Consider the following 17,226-nt stretch of genomic DNA (forward strand, 5'->3'; position numbering starts at 1 on the left):
CTAAGAGGGCAGTGATGTGTGTTTTGTTTAAAACCTAATAGACCTATAAAAAGAAAAGAAAAACTCTGTGCACATGCTGTTCTAGTGGTATTAGAATGGGAAGAGGGGAAAGAAATTTCCATGTAATTGTCAGGTTTTATTCATATGTGGAGTAGTCACCCTTAAAATCATATATGAAAAATCTTCAGAAATGGGCAGAAAGCCTGTTTTACTGTTTAAATTTAGTCATATATTAGGTGACTGTAGTTGGCTTAAATACCCTGAAGGCACCAGCTCTCATCTGAGCTTGGAAGCTATGAAGGTCTGGCTTGATTAGTACTTGGATGGGACACAGCCAAGCAATGTCAACTGCTTAATTAAAAATAATAATTGTAAGCCGCTCTGATAGCCTTTAGGGCTGAAGGGCGGGGTATAAGTACTCTAATAAATAAATAAAATAAAATAAGTGCTGCAGGTTGTATTTAATAGGTAGGCAATGGCAAGCTGCCTATGAGTATTCTTTGCCTAGGAAAACCTTTTGAAGTTAATGGGGATGCCATAAGGCAATAGGCACCTTGTAGGCATGTAAACACACACACACGGTGACTGTACCAATGTCCTTAAACAATAACAGGTTAGTGTATAAGGAGCATATTTGTGGGTTGGTGGGCTAGCAACCCAACTCATCTCTAGCCAGTATAATTACCACAGTTGCCATTCCCTTTACACATTTCTGGTGTGATAAGGTGAAATCCTAGCAGAAAATGGCAATAGGTTTACACTAAGATCCTTTGCTTCTTCTCCTTTTCTCAAACAAATCAATGGGGAACAGATGACATCCCATCTGATGCAGAAGCAGAATGCCGCCTCCATCAAGAGGAGCCTGAAGACCTGAAGCTGAAAGTCTCTGAAGACAAAGAGTTAGAGGCAGAGACAGCTGCCCTGTGCACTGTAACTGAAGGTACCAAAATGCCATCCAGCTAAGCTGGATTCAGTCTCTACAGCTCCAGGCAGTTTTGAGCAGTCTGCATAGTGGGCCTCTGTTGATTTCTAATGAACAATTCACACATTAGTATTACTGTATGTAATAAATTGACGGGTCAGTTGCTACAGAACATGTGCTACTCAGGGATTGCTTACAGATATTCACCATGCAGGTTTGTGAGGAAATGTGTCCAAAGCTGTGGAAAATTTCTGGAAGTTGCCAAATCTGCCCAAAAATATGAAACTAGGCTGTATTTATGTTTTATGTTGTTTTTGGCGATAGCCACAGTCCTATACATGTTTAGCTGAAAGTAATCCCCACTGAATAGTTTCCTTCCAAGTAATATTTGTCAAGTCAGCATAATAATATAATAGAGAGGAATAGTATATAGTGACTGTCTAGAAAGGAGTAAGAAATAAGACAGTAAACTCGAAGCACATAATGAGGCTATAAGATGGCTTTGCTATTGTTCATTGATTCCCCTTCAGATCCCTACAAGCCTTGTCAGCCGGCTGAGTCACCATGTGAGAGGGTTGTTTCTCTTTCTCCAACTGGTAACCAAACGGAAAAACAGAAAGAGGTAAGAAAATGCATTGTGATTTTTCTTACAGCAAACAGATGTGCACAGAAAAGCCAAATTGTCTTAAAAGAGAAGCGTAATCATAGGTTATGGGGGTATTCTCATTTTTTTGTTTTTAGCCGAGAAACTCAGCTTGGACATATCCATATGCAGGTATTTAATGGATAGCAGCTTACCAGTATGAAACAGGAGATGATTTATTTAGAATATCTATAAAAATCATTTCCCAAATGGTCTAGATCAGAAGCAGGCAATGTGCATGCTGCACATGCCTCCCTCCTAGGCTGTTTTTTGTGGTGGCTATAGAGCCAGCATGGTATAGTGGTTTGAAGATTGGACTATGACTCAAGACCAGGGTTCAGATCCCTGCTCAGCCATGCAAACCAACTGGATGACCTTGGTCAAGTCACATTCGTTCAGCTTTAGAGGAAGGCAAAGGCAAGCCCATTCTGAGCAAATCTTACCAATAAAATTCTGTGATAGATTCACCTTAGAACTTATGGCAGCAGGTCAAAAGGCAGACAACAACAGACAACACAGAATTGGTAACCACACGACAGAGTTTGGGCAGTGGTGGTTGCAAAAAATGGAATTTCACTTTAAAGCAAGTCATGCAGGGTGTGCTTGACTTGTTCAAATCCTTAAACATGCTTCCATACATTCTGTATTCATTTACTGTAGAAGCTAAGCATTCTATTGATGTAGTTAAGAATACCTCATAAAATAAATACCTGATAAAACTAATAATAAAATATCTCATAAAACTGGTGCCGAATCTCGGCTAAGCCAGGCTTTAACACATCAACTAACTGTGTTCAAGTCACAAAAGTATCAGCTGAGATGATAGCTGAGTGAATCCTGACTCATTCTCAAGGAATGACTGACTCAGTTCCAAACTTATTCTACACAACTTTGTTGGAATTTCCCTCACAACAGACCCGAGCAAAACAGATTTCCAGAAAACTATATTTTTATCCGTAAGTTCACAGGAAAGTGTAAGGGAAGACCAACTCAGTTTTCCCTCGTGATTTCACAATATAATTAGTAATATTACTGCTTGATAAAAGAAAGCAGACAACTAAGGAGACTGTGCTGACAGACAGCTTCCCCCCCCCCCCCCCTTTCTTACATTAAGTCACAAATGCTAGGAATGGCAGAACATTACACCTGTTATAAATAATGAGATGCAAGTCTGGTGCATATAACTGGTAAACTAACAAAATACAGTTGAACATTTTGTGTATCAGTCTAGCATTATACAATCTCAAAGAGGAAGAGTTTCTGTCGACACTTAATGGAACAATGTTTGTCCAAAAATATAAATTATCCCTGTACGTGCTCAGAATTATTTGCCAAATGTCGAAATAAGTTGAGGCTCTTTTCACTGCTAGCCATGGAATGCACATACTTTTAATATTTTTAGACTTACATGTTTTCTCATTTCTGGGTTTTTACAGTTTAAAATGTTGTGGAGTCTTCTAGAACAATCTTTTTCAAACTATCAAAAATCCTCAATGAGGTGTTAAGAAATGATAGACAAACTTTTCTGAGAGGCAGTTTGACCACCAATATACTTTTTCCTTTGCAGTGGGCCACCTAGAAGAGATGTAGAATAGGCTGGGGAACATATGTCTTTGAACTGCAGTTTTTAACAGTCCTGGCCAGCATAAATGTGAGAGGGGGTGAGTGAGCTTGCAGTCCAGGAACATCTGGAGGGCTGTGCATTTACCAACCCTGCTCTGAAATATATCCTAGAGTGCTGTAATACAAACACTTTGGGGTTCTATGACAAACATGGAAGAGCTCTTTGGCTGATGAGTTGAACTGTTAATGTCTGCCTAACATAGGAGGTTGAAAAACTAGTGTTGTAAATTCTGTTCTTAGGTGTTTTAACTGTTGGTGATCCTCTGTGATTGCTTCTTTTCCATAGGACTCAAAGGAACATCTTGTGACCATAACCTGCAAAGAGAACTCCTCAGATACACACTTTTTCCCTGAGCCATTCCTCCCAGAAGACAAAAATGAAAAACAAGACAAGAGCCTTGATGATGAAAAAGTCAAAAGTCCACCTGTCTCACTCTCTCCAATTCGGTCCCAGCCAGTTGCTCTGCCTGAGGCCATTGCACCACCATCACCCATGAAATCACAACCATCTTCACCCACTGTACCTACATCTCCACCTGCTACCCCTCTGCCTATTTGTTCACAGCCTTTGCCCTCTGGTGAAGCATCAATTCCATCTCCAGGGGAGCCACCAGTGTGTTTTCAACCAGTCCCAGCCTTAACTTCCACTCCTTTGGCCAAACTTGCCCTAAAAAGTCCAGATGGAGAGATGGAAAAACTTCCAAGTCCTACTTCAGCAGAAGAGGCTTTGAAAAGGAGTAACCTTGTGGAGGAATTTTGGATGAAGAGTGCTGAAATCCGGAGAAGTTTGGGTCTAACCCCCGTGAACAGAAGCAGGGGATCAGAGCCAAGCTTTACCATCTCACCCCTTGAATCTTCCCCTCTTAAATCTTATACTCCTGATGGTGTTTCAGAAGACAAAAGTATCCACCTTGTAAAACCACAGCCAGCCCCAAGGAAGCCACTCACCCCAAAGCTTGATGAGCAGTTTTCTTTGCTGACACCAAAGTCTCCATCAGAGAGAGAGCTGAAAAATTCAAATGATGTTAAAAGAGATTTGTCCAGCAGTTCTGGACTAGGTCTTCAAGGCAGTTCATCCAACATGAGGACATTGGCCAGCCAAAGTTTCAATACTTCTGATTCCACTATGCTTACTCCCCCATCCAGCCCTCCCCCACCACCACCTCAGAATGAAGAGCCAGCAACGCTGCGAAGAAAAAGGCACCAGGCAACTTGGCAGAATGAAGCAGAGTCTAGGCCAGCTTCCATGCAAACACCACACACACCACCAGTAAATGAACGGATCCGACCAGCCAAGGACTCATCCCAGCCTCCCAGAGAGGAAGTGAGGAAGTCATTTGTGGAGAGTGTGGATGAGATACCATTTGCTGATGATGTAGAGGACACTTATGATGAAAGGACTGAGGATACAAGCCTTCATGAAAAATATTACACACCACCCAGCAGGCCAAGGCCAGAGAAGCCTCTTCACCTTCATTTGGTTAAAGAAAATGGTGGGCTACCATCAATGGAAGGAGGAAGTCAGCAAAAGAGAGGCCTCCCTCAAGTCTCTGCAGAAGCTAAAGAACTAGCTGAGGAGAGAATGAGGGCCAGAGAGAAGTCTGTCAAAAGCCAAGCCTTGCGTGATGCAATGGCTAGGCAGCTCTGTAAAATGAAAGATCTGGAGAAGGCCAATGCTGCTGGCACTGCCAAACTGTGCAAAGCATCTACCTTACCCTCAAAGACCAAAGAGATGTTTTTTGAGTCCCCTAAACATTTGGGTATGAAAGCTGGGGAAGGTCACACGCTGAAACATGAGGGTAGTAGTGACAGGTTCTTCTCACCTTTTGCAGACATCAGTGGACATGATGGGTCAGTCACATCCTCAGAAGGTTCTGGTGGAAAGAGTAAGAAAAGGGCTTCTCTTTTTTCTCCTCGTAAGAACAAAAAGGAGAAGAAGTCCAAGAATGATAGCAAGCTCTCTGACAAATCCAGTAGTGCAGCTGAGGAAGCCACCAAACCCAAATCATTGTGGAAGTCTGTATTCTCTGGTTATAAGAAAGACAAGAAGAAAAAGACAGATGAGAAATCTTGTCCTAGTACACCTTCCAGTGGAGCCACAGTGGATTCTGGGAAAGTTAAGGCATCTCCATTGATTAGAGCAACAGGTACAATATCACTGTCCATAGGCTGTACTCATTCCATGATAAATTGAGAACGTTCCAAATTGCTTCTGTATATATGTACTATGCACATGTGTTAAAATTTGCTTCTAGTCTCACTGACCTAGAGCATAATTGACATACCACATAGCAGCAGAATCCTGTGGTGACTTAAAAAAAGGGACAAGTAGGGTGAGGATAAACTTGAAAAAATTAATTTAGGCACAAGGAAGGATGAGAAAAATAACCCCATCTAAAGGTATGAGTGCATCACTAAATTCCTTATAATACTGTATTAAGTTCTACATTAGCCCAACATTTCAAAGACGTGCTGTACAAACAATATGTTTTGATTTTTCATGGGTGCTTGCAATAACTCCTTTCGTTTATGCAATCTTTTTCCTTTTAAAATATTGACATTTTATTGGTAAGCTTAAGACAGCCTTCTTGATTTGGGGATGGGATTGACAGCATGATGTTAGACATCAAGCACACAGAAATGCACGTAACATGAGTACTCATAGCTATCCAATGGCATTGCTGTACCCTGTCTAATCAGAAGCAGCTGTTTCTTAGTGCCCCACATGGATTACCAAAGCTCCTGTAGATGTATGGCCCAGTTTTGTGAGGCATGCAGGTATCTCTGCCTGTCTGTTGTTTCATCCAGCACTTTCTTGTTTGCAGCTTCATCTCAGGAAACAGAGATTGGATTGATAGCAGTGATATGCTTGATACATGACTCATTCTTGCTGTTCAGTTCTCATCTCAGGCCTGCTAAAGTTTAAAAAATATATATTTGTTGTATTTCTCATATGGTCTGTCTGCTTTAAAAGAGGTCTGATGTGGATTGGATTTATGTGGATTCCATTCCCTGCTCTTTTCTTTTAAGCAACTGTGACAAATTTGCTCGAAGGGTGGAGTCCCTCATGCTTTTGTTTCTCATATATTGTTTGCTTAGAATATTCAGTGTAGCTGTTAGATGATCTGGGAGACTTGTAATAAGGAACTTCAGGCTAAATCAGTAATACTTGACATTCCTTTGAATATACATCAAAATCAGCCTGGTTGATCTCACTGATACCTGACCTTTAAACATCCCATCTGGATTGTTGAACCTGTACCTACCCAATCCACGATAACCACTGCATTACACTGAATCTCGGTGATATGTTCAAAAATGTACTACTGAGTGCTGTGTTTTAGAATTAAATTGGACAAAGATGTGCACTCCAGCCCTGGAAAAAGTGTTGTGTGTCAGCTGTCAAAAAGTCCACTGAAGTTTATGCTGTGGTGCCATTTCAGAATGGACTGTGCCCACTTTCAAGAAACTTCCCACCTAATGTCCCTATGACAGCAACCGTTCTTCTGGGTTTGCCATCTGATAAATTGCTTTATTGTTTCAGATTTACAAATGCGACGACACTTAAGCTTCTCTGAGGATTCTGACCTTTCCAATGATGATGTATTGGAACACTCATCACAGAGGTCCAAGCGTGAGGTAAGGTTAAATTAGATAGGAAATACTAATAGAGCTATACTTCTGGATCCTAAAATCTTCACAAAGCTGATATTATTAGTTTTAGTATTTGCATTATTTATTAACTGGACTAGAATAAAACCTTTGTAGATAAAACAGTGAGTTTAATCTTCCAAAGATGGTCTCTTACTTCTGCCTTAGAATGTCATGCTGTATGACTGCCATGCAAATCTTGCTGCAATCCTGTGCATGTTTACTCAGAAATGAAAGCCCTACTCTCTTCAGTAGGGCTTACTCCCAGGTAAGTGTGCATAGAATCCAAGGCTGAGATTGGACTTGAGAAATGTGTTCAGCAGAACACTGAATTCTCTTGGTGGCTTTAAGTAAGTGATTACTTCCAGATTTTAGTGAGGAAAAAGAAATATATTTTATGTGGGTGGATTTTCAGCAAAAGCATGCTCCAATATTAAACTTCCAAACAATACTGCCAAAAAAGCCTCTTGTACAAAATGTATTTCTTTTTCAAATCTTGCAATAATTATAACAGTGTTATTGGTCATACACACCCTGTTTTTATTTTGTTTTTGTTTGTTTGTTCATTTGTTTGTTTTTGGCAGAAGGACGTGGTATAATGATACCACATAAATGGCAGTCAGTGTAGCTCGTCCTGCTAAGGACTTAAGGACCCTGGGTTCCTTTTACCTGGGATGATAAATTTTAGCTAGGGCAGCTGTCCTTTAAGAGGACAATAGTATAAAATTGTTCACTCAACAGCATATGAGGAAATCTTTTATGTTTAACCACAAAGTTTCTCTCAGTAGTCACCCCCTTTGAACTGTTCTTTTTATTTGACTGTTTTTGTACACTTCTTTCATGCTTGCCTCCAGGTTTTTCCTGGGAGGTTCCATGTTGCGTCTGGGATACTGAGGAAGGAGGAGGTACCTGGGGATGCTGGAAATGATGTGGGGAAAGGGCTTTTCTCAAGAGATGGTGGGTTTAGACTAATCATGATGCAGTTATTCAGATATGTCTACTTAGTCTTGGTTTTGCAATCTCCCTGATGTTCACATGACCATTTAGCATGAAGTAGGCACTATTTCAACTATAATTTGGTCCACACAGGTGCTGTAAGCATGACAAAAATAGAGAATCATCCTCTAAAGAGCCAATTGGAGAGTAGGACTCTTATTTTTCATTTAGAATGGTAAAGGTCAACCAGATTTCTTAATACTTAGTGAAGAAATGGAATTAATAAAATTTTGAAACTTTCCTCAAAAATAAACAAGCACTGAAAAGAATGAAAACAATGATTTTTATGCCATTCACAATTCCCCAATTAATGAAACTTTCAGTAGTCAAACTAATTCACTCTTTGCTGTTTTGATAATTAGCATACAGCAAAAAGAATTTCTTACCCAGTTAAGAGACCAGGAGTGGGAAAACAATGACGGTATAAGGCTTAACAAGGGCTGTGGATTCAGTACTTCAGGCCTTTGACATTTGCTCCTCCACTTTTCTATTCATAGACTCTGATTCCTTCATAAATGGCAAATTTATACTAATTAGTCATAACAAATTTTGTGTAGTAAAATGGTAGCGGAAGACATTTCATCAGTACCACATGAATTATCAGGATTCTTATAAATTTATTAGGGAGCAGCATAGTGTAGTGGCTTGAGTTTTGGTCAAAATATAAGTATCAAATGATATATTTACCATATATTATTACCATGTTATAAGTGTTTAATTTTGAAACTGGAATCGGAGTCGGTATGTTTCTACTGACTAACTCCACCCAAATTGCTTCTGACTCTGACTCCACAGCCCTGATCTTAACTGTATTCAAGTAGGACTCTAGGGTGGCAGAGACAATTTCATCCAGCTCCCAGTCTCTTCAATACAAATGAGAGAGCTCTCCTGGTTGTGCAGCATCCCACTCTGTCACTTCCCATGCTGTTCAGTTGTGATGACAGAAACTGTAAAGGTGGTGTGGGATGTTCTAATAGAATTACTGATTTGGAATATCAGAGCATGGTTTATGTTTACCTTCTGAAGATAGTTATTTGTTTTCTTCTCTTTGCTATATGACTATTCTTGAACTACTAATAGACTGAAACCTACTCATTACTGTTCTTGTAATACCATATCCCTTGCTCCTAAAGGTTCCCCCATTTGGTGTGATGTAGAATAACCCTTTGTGATTATTAGCACTTTGGTTTTGTTTGGTGCATAACACTAGAATCCCAAAAGAATTGCTAGGATAATTTCCTGTAGATTTTGTGTTCCTAGAAGCTATTGTCAGTGTGAACCTGCTGTTGTTGTATAGTAATTGATTCATGTAGTAACCAGTTGTGCATAAATGTGTCTTCATCTGTGGCAGCTTGTTAAATACTGAGATATAGTCTTAAATGTTCAGATTTTCTCTCAGTTTTCTATTCATGCTTATGCATTTTTGTCAACCAAGCTGAATTTCCTGAAAAACTACTGAAGGTCAGAAACTGAGGCCAAGACTAAATATCTGTTGTGCAATACTGAAACATGTACCAGACTTTAAAAAAAAAGCTGGGCATAACATTTCAACATTATAAAAAATCATATGTTTCATTTTTAAAAGAAGTCTGATGTCTAGTCCATAAAGCAAAGGAAGCAATATTTTCAGACTGACAGCTGAATTCAATTTTAGTGAAGTTCTCATGGGCCATATTCCAATGGTTGAAGGTAAAAAGATAGGGTCAAAAATGCCAACATATTCTTAGCTTAAAGCCCTTCCTATTAGTAACTGAGTCTTACTAACGGAGAAGCTTTTCAGCCTTTTAAAAGGAGGAAAAATCCATATAAAAGATGGAAGCCACCAAGTAATAGTATCATAAGGGACATTTATTTATATATCTAATATCCCACTTTCTCCCAGTACAAGACCCAAGGTTATCGTAGAGGGTGAGGTTAGTTCTTCAGAATGGCCAGATTTACCTCCACCTGTGGTTCCCTGCCCCTGTTACAGGTGCTAACATCTTCAGAAGGATGTTGAGCCGGGGTTTGTATGACTGTAGATAGGACTTTTGTGCCTTGCTCTTTGTGTGATTAGCAATATCAAGGTCATCTATGCACTTTTGGGGGGAAATATTTACACATTTTTAAAATAAAAATATAGTGTTTTCATTTGCAGTAGTGTAGCTGGTGGAAAGTAGGATGGCTATAAATGACTTGTGGAACCGACCACTGTCATATATTCAGGACAAGGACTATCTATCTACTATACATGCACTCACATACTGAAAATGTAGTATGGACGTTGGTCCTAAAAATCAGAAATGCAAAGCCAGCTCTAGCTCATTTTTCTGTCCCAGACATGTACAGCTGGAAATGCAAGGACCATATCAACCTTTTCCTACCTGACCCCAAACAGCTATCTTAAAAACCTTTCCACAGTGTACTTCAGTTACATTCTGCCATACAAATTGAGCTATGCCTGATGTTTTAAAATAGGCTGTTTGCAACTACTTTTTATTTAAATTTCCTCAGCCTGAGCTCCTCACCCAAACCAAGCAAAGGCCAGTAATGATGTATAATAGTGTATCAGGTTTTGATAGACTGTTTTTAATTGCTGTAAGTGGGGAGCTGTCATTAATCTGGTAGACCACAATGTAGTACTTTGCTTGGTTGGTTTACCTTGGTAGGACACAAGCTGCCCAGTCTCGGTCTAGCATTTGTCCTTAGGCATATTTGTACATATATCAAAATTAGAAATACTTAAATCACAAAATTTGTCTAGTGCACAAGCTTCATCTGTAAGTGTCAGTCTTCAGAAATCCAGCTTTTTCTTGTTTGGCAATATGTTTCTATTGTGTGTTTCCAGATCCTGAAAAATTCATTCCCCGTGTAGTTTCATGTTGCATTTCAACCAGCCTTTGTTTTTATTATTGTTCATTTTCTTTTCAGTGTTTTAACTTCAAACTGATTTTGCTCCATGTTGTTTGTTTTTGTTTTTGCCTTTGCTACTCCTTCCCCTCCCTCCCCCTTTTAAAGTCGATTTACGTACCACACGCCTTGGCATTCAAGAGATCATACGCATCAAAGGTAGTGTCTCCATTCTCATTGACTGGCCATGGTTGCATGCGTTCCTGTTATTCATTGGGCAAAACGGCAATCTGTGTCCCTTCCCTTGCCTTCATTTGTACTAACTTGACCCCTGACTGTGCATGCATGAAATGATTAACAAATATGGATGACAGATCATCTTCAAGGGTGAAACTTTCATGCCTACATGAAGGATATGCAGTATCCAGAAGGGAGAAATATTGATCTTCATCACTGTTTCTAAAGAACTGTTCAGGATGTTTAGCTGAATAGTCTGAATTTTCTACATCATACCTGCAAAATGAAGAGAGTAAACAGTATTTACAGTGCGCCCTCTGAAAGCCACACCGGAAAAGCCCCTCGCGCGCCCTGGAAGAAGTAATGGGGCATGTGCCTATAGTGCGCATGTGTTACTGTGCACCGCGGGCGTGAGCCCCATTACTTCTAATGGGGCTCCAGCACGCATGGATTTCCCCTTATGCAGAGGGATCCGGAATGGATTCCCACATAAGGGGAGGACACATTGTATTTATTTAGTTAGTTCATTAATTGCTATTCTACCTTTCCCAAAGAAACTCACATGATTTCTATGGTTCCTCCATTCTATCCTGAGACATTTAGCCTTCTCTGTCGGAGAGCTCTGGTGCCCCAACAAACTACAAGCCCTTGATGCTTTTAAAAGTTAAGGGTTTTTTTTTATAAAAAAGTAAAAACCATAATACTTAAGGTTGTTGTGTGATGCCTTCTGCCTCTACTCATAGGGTTGTTTTTCATGTTATAATTTGTTTGTGAAAATCCAGCATCCATGAAGGCATGGGTTTTGTAACTGAGAATTCATCCAGCTCATTTAAGTGTAGTATAAGCATCTGCTTCCAGACCATGCCAGATTTTGAAACCAAGGGTCTGAAATTGCACTAGCATTCTTTTGTTACAAAATCCATGTACTTTCCTACAGAAGTAAAACTTGAAGTATCAAATTGTAACATGAGAACTAACACTTGATGACAATTTTATGAGTCTTGAACAGAACAAGAAGAGAGACTCTATTGAGTTCTTTTTCTCATGGCAAATACGTTGCCTTTACATGTCCTCTGGCCAAGTGATCATGTACATTACCAGTGTAACTGGGTCTTAAAGGTGTTATGGTCTTAAAGGGAGACTGATTTCCTGTACTACACCATCTTTTTTGCACCTAACAAACTAGTGATGACTGTAAAGGTATTTCAGGGTGCATATAAATAATCTTGAGTTGCTTGTGTCCACCGAGGGCTGCTCCATGTTCAAAAGACAAGAAGATATATCATAAGACACAGAACCCATGCATCTAGTTTCAGCATAGAAATATGAATTCTCCAGCTCCAACAACAACTATGAAATGCACATGCTGCCTTTTAGGTTTAAGGTTTCTAACATGACTTCCCCTCAGGTTTTTTAGTTCGTATATTTAGAGTTGACCCCCTCTCTCTTTTGTATGGGGAATTATTCACATAGTCATTTCTCTCACCTGTGGTGAATTGCTAGTCCAACATCAGTTGAATCCCATGGTTCTGCAGATCTTTTTCCCTCTCTGCTGACTGAGCCAGGTGATTGTATGGTAATGTGGGGTTCTTTTGCAAGCTGAACTTCTAATAGCACAGACAGCTGTTCACCGCAAGCCATGCTTCACATAGCCTTATGCAGCTCACTTCTTATTGTGATTTGATCATGATGAAATTTGTTTGTTAGCAAGCCTAGATCAACATGTAATACATCGTTACATCTTCAGTGAGAACATTAATCAAATCAGGAGCAGCTCCTGTATTTGGGACAGGCTGCAAGAAGCATTGAGAAGAATGTAGCCCTGGCTGGAAGCACTATGAACAATCACTGCTTTGCACTTGATTCACACATTTTCCTTCACGTCTTAATCTTCCACCAAGGTCCATCTGCTGCACTGCTAGCACCCACTAGGATGGCTGAGCAGGAAGTATAGCAAGTAACATTCTAGAAAAGACTTGGTTCCAAGTCATTGGGGCTGACAGTTTGGTGTAAGGGTTGAAAAACAGTCTTTTTCTTGTTACTACAGAAAGCATATACGGAGGATGAGCTTAACGCCAAACTGACCAGACGAGTGCAGAAAGCTGCTCGCCGCCAAGCCAAGCAGGAAGAACTGAAAAGATTACACAGGGCTCAGGTACAGTCATACATTTCCTTTCACTTTTTCTTGAGCCTGTAGAAAGAGAGATGTTGAATGACCACACCTCTAAAGTATACAGTAGAAAAGTTTATATTGTACTTTCAATAAATACAGTGTAAATTTTTCTTGTGTGCACTGCAGACATTTGGATCAATTGTATAATCCTAATGCTTCACCATTAACAGCTGCTGTATGCTGGGCCGTATGCATGATATAGAGCCAGAGTGGGATGCAGTGGTTTGAGGGTTGGACTAGTTCACTTGGAGACCAGGGTTCGAATCCTCACTCAGCCATGGAAACCCACTGGGTGACCTTGAGAAACTCACACTCTGAACATCAGAGGAAAGCAAAGGCTAGCTTCCTCTGAAATAGAAAACCTCATAATAGCTTTGCCTTATGGTCACCATAAGTCACAAATTATATGAAGGCACACAAAATATATGGTGTGATATAATAGAAATTCTACAATATTTTATTACAAAAAAATCTGAGTTTGCCTCTCAGATCAATTAGAGAAGGTGGATTGATTCTTTCCCAAGATGGATTTGCTTTGCTTTTCAGAATATAAGTAAAGTTTATTTCCATCAGGACCTATCATTCTCCTGCTACTAAGAGATTTCCACTCTTGAAAAGGATTACATGAAAGGGATTTGTTTTGGCTGCAGGAAGTATAGATGTGTACACATGTGTTTCGCAATGATCCTGCAGAGTGAAAGGACTGACTGGAAAAGTGGGACTATCAGTACATGGCACTATATTACACCAGAAGCATAAAGACCAGTCTCTTCCCTGAAGAGCTTGAAATCTAGATGTTGATAGAATAGGAAACAACAGAAGAAGGGGAAGAAGATGGAAATATAGAACAACAGAATTAATATGTATAGATTTAGTTATAAAAATATAGATTTACTTTAAATAGAGGATGAGGACCAGAGGAACCTCATGGCAAAAGTGGGAATCAAAGAGGAATTTAAATTGCTTGACATGTTGGGCATGGCCCAGGAGTGGGGTGAAGGAGTAATTCTCATCCAGCCTGCCCAATAAGCACATGCAACATGCTTCACCTGACAATATAGGGTATATTGTTAAATATACTGCACAAGGTACCCATTAACTGAAATAGCAATGTTTGTTTTCTTTGGAGGGTGATAGTAGGAATACTTTGAAGAGCTGAGAAAAATTACTTATTTTGACTAAAGTTTCCAGAATAATATGAATTGTAGTTAAAACAAAACACTTTCCCAAAATTCTGAATGCTTGTCCATGTCTTTTGGCAGTTTTTCATTGTCTTCTGTATGTTTTGGAAACCTGTAGGATTCTTGGTATTAGCATCCTACCATTTTGATATATGATTAGAGTGAGAATGTGTTTTTATACTTGTTCTCTTCCCATAGATTATCCAACGGCAACTGGAACAAGTAGAAGAAAAGCAGAGACAGCTTGAAGAAAGGGGGGTTGCTGTTGAGAAGGCTCTTAGGGGTGAAGCAGGTACCTTCTATAATTCACTGTTTTGTGTGTTTTTTAATCTTTGCTGCATAATTTTTCATGCAAAAGTTTGTAACAAGTGACATACTTTTGCTGAAGATCAGTCTCCTCTTAAACTGGAAATTTTTTTTAATTAATTTCTCCAACAAATGAATTATAATTGCCATTTCACTTCTCAGTCATATCTTCGGGACCCCTGCCTTGGAAGCTATTTCCATGGCAAGACCCTATGGCAGAGTTAAATTTGCTCTGAAAATTCATCTCTCTTCTTCTGTTTCAGAGAAAGGTTTGTCCACTTACTGGTCCCATTTTCTAAAAGGTTGAAGCTTATAAACTGTCTGTTGGATATATTTAGCAAATAAAGCTGTGTCATAGCAAAGAAGCCTTTGCTTTGCTCAGCAAGCTGAAATAAAAGAGAAATAATGTGTGATTTTAATTAATTGTGCTATGAATCAACATGATCACCCTCACAAGGGACCATCACAGAACAGCCCCAGCAAGTACCATGTACTCTCTGCAAAATTTGGCACAAACTTAATCAGCTCACTGAAGCAAGTAGAGCAGAACTTCACACATTATGTGAAATGATTTTCATAGTCTCTTGCCATTAGTAGAATGAGATCATACTCTAGATGGCCAGATTATAATGAATGGTGCTGGGGATTAGGATAGATAAAGAAGATTAAGGTGGAACTAGACGTTATGGGGCAAGCAGGGCTACTCTTACATCTAGTTTTCCTTTGGATTTTTAAATGTCTGGTGAAGACTCTGTGCCTGAGACTCATGATGTCTCTGTGAGCTTGCCTCCCTCTTCACTGACTGTCAACTGGTGAAGGCAAGGAAATTTAGAGCACATTGGCATCACATCGTGTGGTGAATTTCATTAGACTTTTTAAAGGAGACAATTAGACATGATGGACTGGTTCATCTATGGGAAGGGACATGGTTACATGATTATTTTCTTTATGCCATTTCCCAGAACCCTCTCTGCATTCAAATAAAGGCAGATACAACATGTGCACTCTGCACCAGGGATATAAGAGATTCTTACTTCTATCTTTTAATTGATGTGCATAGCGATAACTTTTTGCTATGTACTATTTTTACCACTGGGGTGGAAATATAACCAAAAGGACTTCCCACAAAACAGCTTAGGAGCACCTTTTTCCTGCCTAGTTGGACACACTGAAATTTCCTATAGGAATGTGGTAGGCATTTCAGTCATCTATCAAGGTAATTCTCATCATGAATGAACATGATAATTGAACTAAGAACAGATGATATTATCTCAACCACACAACTAAAAGTTACAGTGATTTTTATTTTCTCTCACTGTTTACTATCCCATATTCTCAGATCTCTTGATAGATAACTTCCTGTCTGAGACAGTTTTAGAGATATCAAATAGAATGGAATACGTTTAAACTTCTTCCTTGTTTTCCTTGACCACCCAATGCCACTCGCTGCAAGAGATTTTGCTTGGTTCTGAAAGATGTTCAGGCTCTAGCTGAAGTGGGGAAAGGGGCAGTTGTGGCACTCCAGATTTTTGCAGGCCTACGGCTTTCATCAGTCCTAGTCAATATTCCCAGTGTTGAGGGATTATGGAAGTGCAATTCAAAAATGTTGAAGGTAATGGTATATATCCGCAGCTATAGGGTGCCTTGCACTAGTCAGGAGTAATGGATCAACAACAAGCTTTATACATTCATATATGGATTTCCCTTGAAATTTTCAACAAAGAAATACTGACTTTCTTGTCAGATAACACTCACCCTTTTTCTAGTCGGCCAACTCCCGGAAAGGTCAGGGTAGGAATTTTTACAGCTTTCCAGATGTTACCAGACTATAGTTCCCCATATGTCTCACTATTGGCTTTCCTGGGTAGGACTTGCAGTTAAGAAACATTTGGAAAGCTGGACAATGCCCATTCCTGTCATAGTTGCTGTCACAAGAGACAGAGCAGATTGTGCAAACAAGTACGCCATATGCAGGGATGGTGTGGTGGGATGCGAGAGATGCAACAGTGGAATGTGTGTGAGAGAGAGAGAGAGACAGAGAGAAAGAAATAAACCAAAAAGATTGGCTTTTCCTGTGTGAGCCTTTTCCAACGCAATGCCCTTCAGAAATACTGACCTATTCTGCCAGTACTAGAGCTTTGAAGTATACTAAAATATACATAATTTGCTAATGCTGAAAATATGTCCTACCTCAAGACTCCTGTGGGAAGTTTAGGCCTGGAAAAAAAATCTCATGTTGTAAGACTTTCAGCTTTTCCATGTACTTTCAACCTCCTTGTTTACCATACCCTCAATATCAGAAGTAAGATATTCCCATCTCTTTACCTTTCAAACTGCCATTTTATGCAATAAAACAATACAGCCAGTATCAACCAAAGTAGGAGGTAATGCAGAAAATTACTGCAAAACTTTATTCTCTTTTAACAGATTGTACATGATAAGGAAAGGGACACTCCTCTTCCAACTATCCATTCTTCATTGGCTGTTAAGTGTATGTTAAAGTGTCCTTTTTGGCAGATACAATCTTATAACAGTACAATAGACACATATGCTTATGGTGAAATATATGCCATAAATTTATCAAGTTGTAATAGACATACAGATTAAACATGTTTTTCCTAAGATGTCATAGTATTTGTGTAGGACATGCTTGTGGACCCTATGG

The 17,226-nt window shown here is 39.5% G+C and overlaps 1 protein-coding gene across 3 annotated transcripts in view; it reads left to right on the top strand.

Annotated features, from left to right (window-relative positions):
- The window catches only part of MICAL3 (microtubule associated monooxygenase, calponin and LIM domain containing 3), a 235,761-nt gene that overhangs the window by 192,618 nt on the left and 25,917 nt on the right, over positions 1 to 17,226 (top strand). For 2 of the 3 annotated variants that reach the window (XM_089527729.1, XM_089527730.1), the window contains exons 24-31: positions 812 to 940; positions 1,453 to 1,544; positions 3,475 to 5,335; positions 6,733 to 6,827; positions 7,694 to 7,744; positions 10,833 to 10,883; positions 12,949 to 13,056; positions 14,454 to 14,547. In XM_089527729.1, the coding sequence (XP_089383855.1) occupies positions 812 to 940; positions 1,453 to 1,544; positions 3,475 to 5,335; positions 6,733 to 6,827; positions 7,694 to 7,744; positions 10,833 to 10,883; positions 12,949 to 13,056; positions 14,454 to 14,547 (2,481 nt within the window). The remainder of the gene's footprint in view (positions 1 to 811; positions 941 to 1,452; positions 1,545 to 3,474; positions 5,336 to 6,732; positions 6,828 to 7,693; positions 7,745 to 10,832; positions 10,884 to 12,948; positions 13,057 to 14,453; positions 14,548 to 17,226) is intronic. The other variant, XM_089527728.1, reaches the window with a different exon arrangement.

Source organism: Sceloporus occidentalis, unplaced genomic scaffold (assembly GCF_023333645.1).
Source record: "Sceloporus occidentalis isolate IW3139 unplaced genomic scaffold, rSceOcc1.0.p SCAF_5, whole genome shotgun sequence".
Taxonomy (NCBI): Eukaryota; Metazoa; Chordata; class Lepidosauria; order Squamata; family Phrynosomatidae; genus Sceloporus; species Sceloporus occidentalis.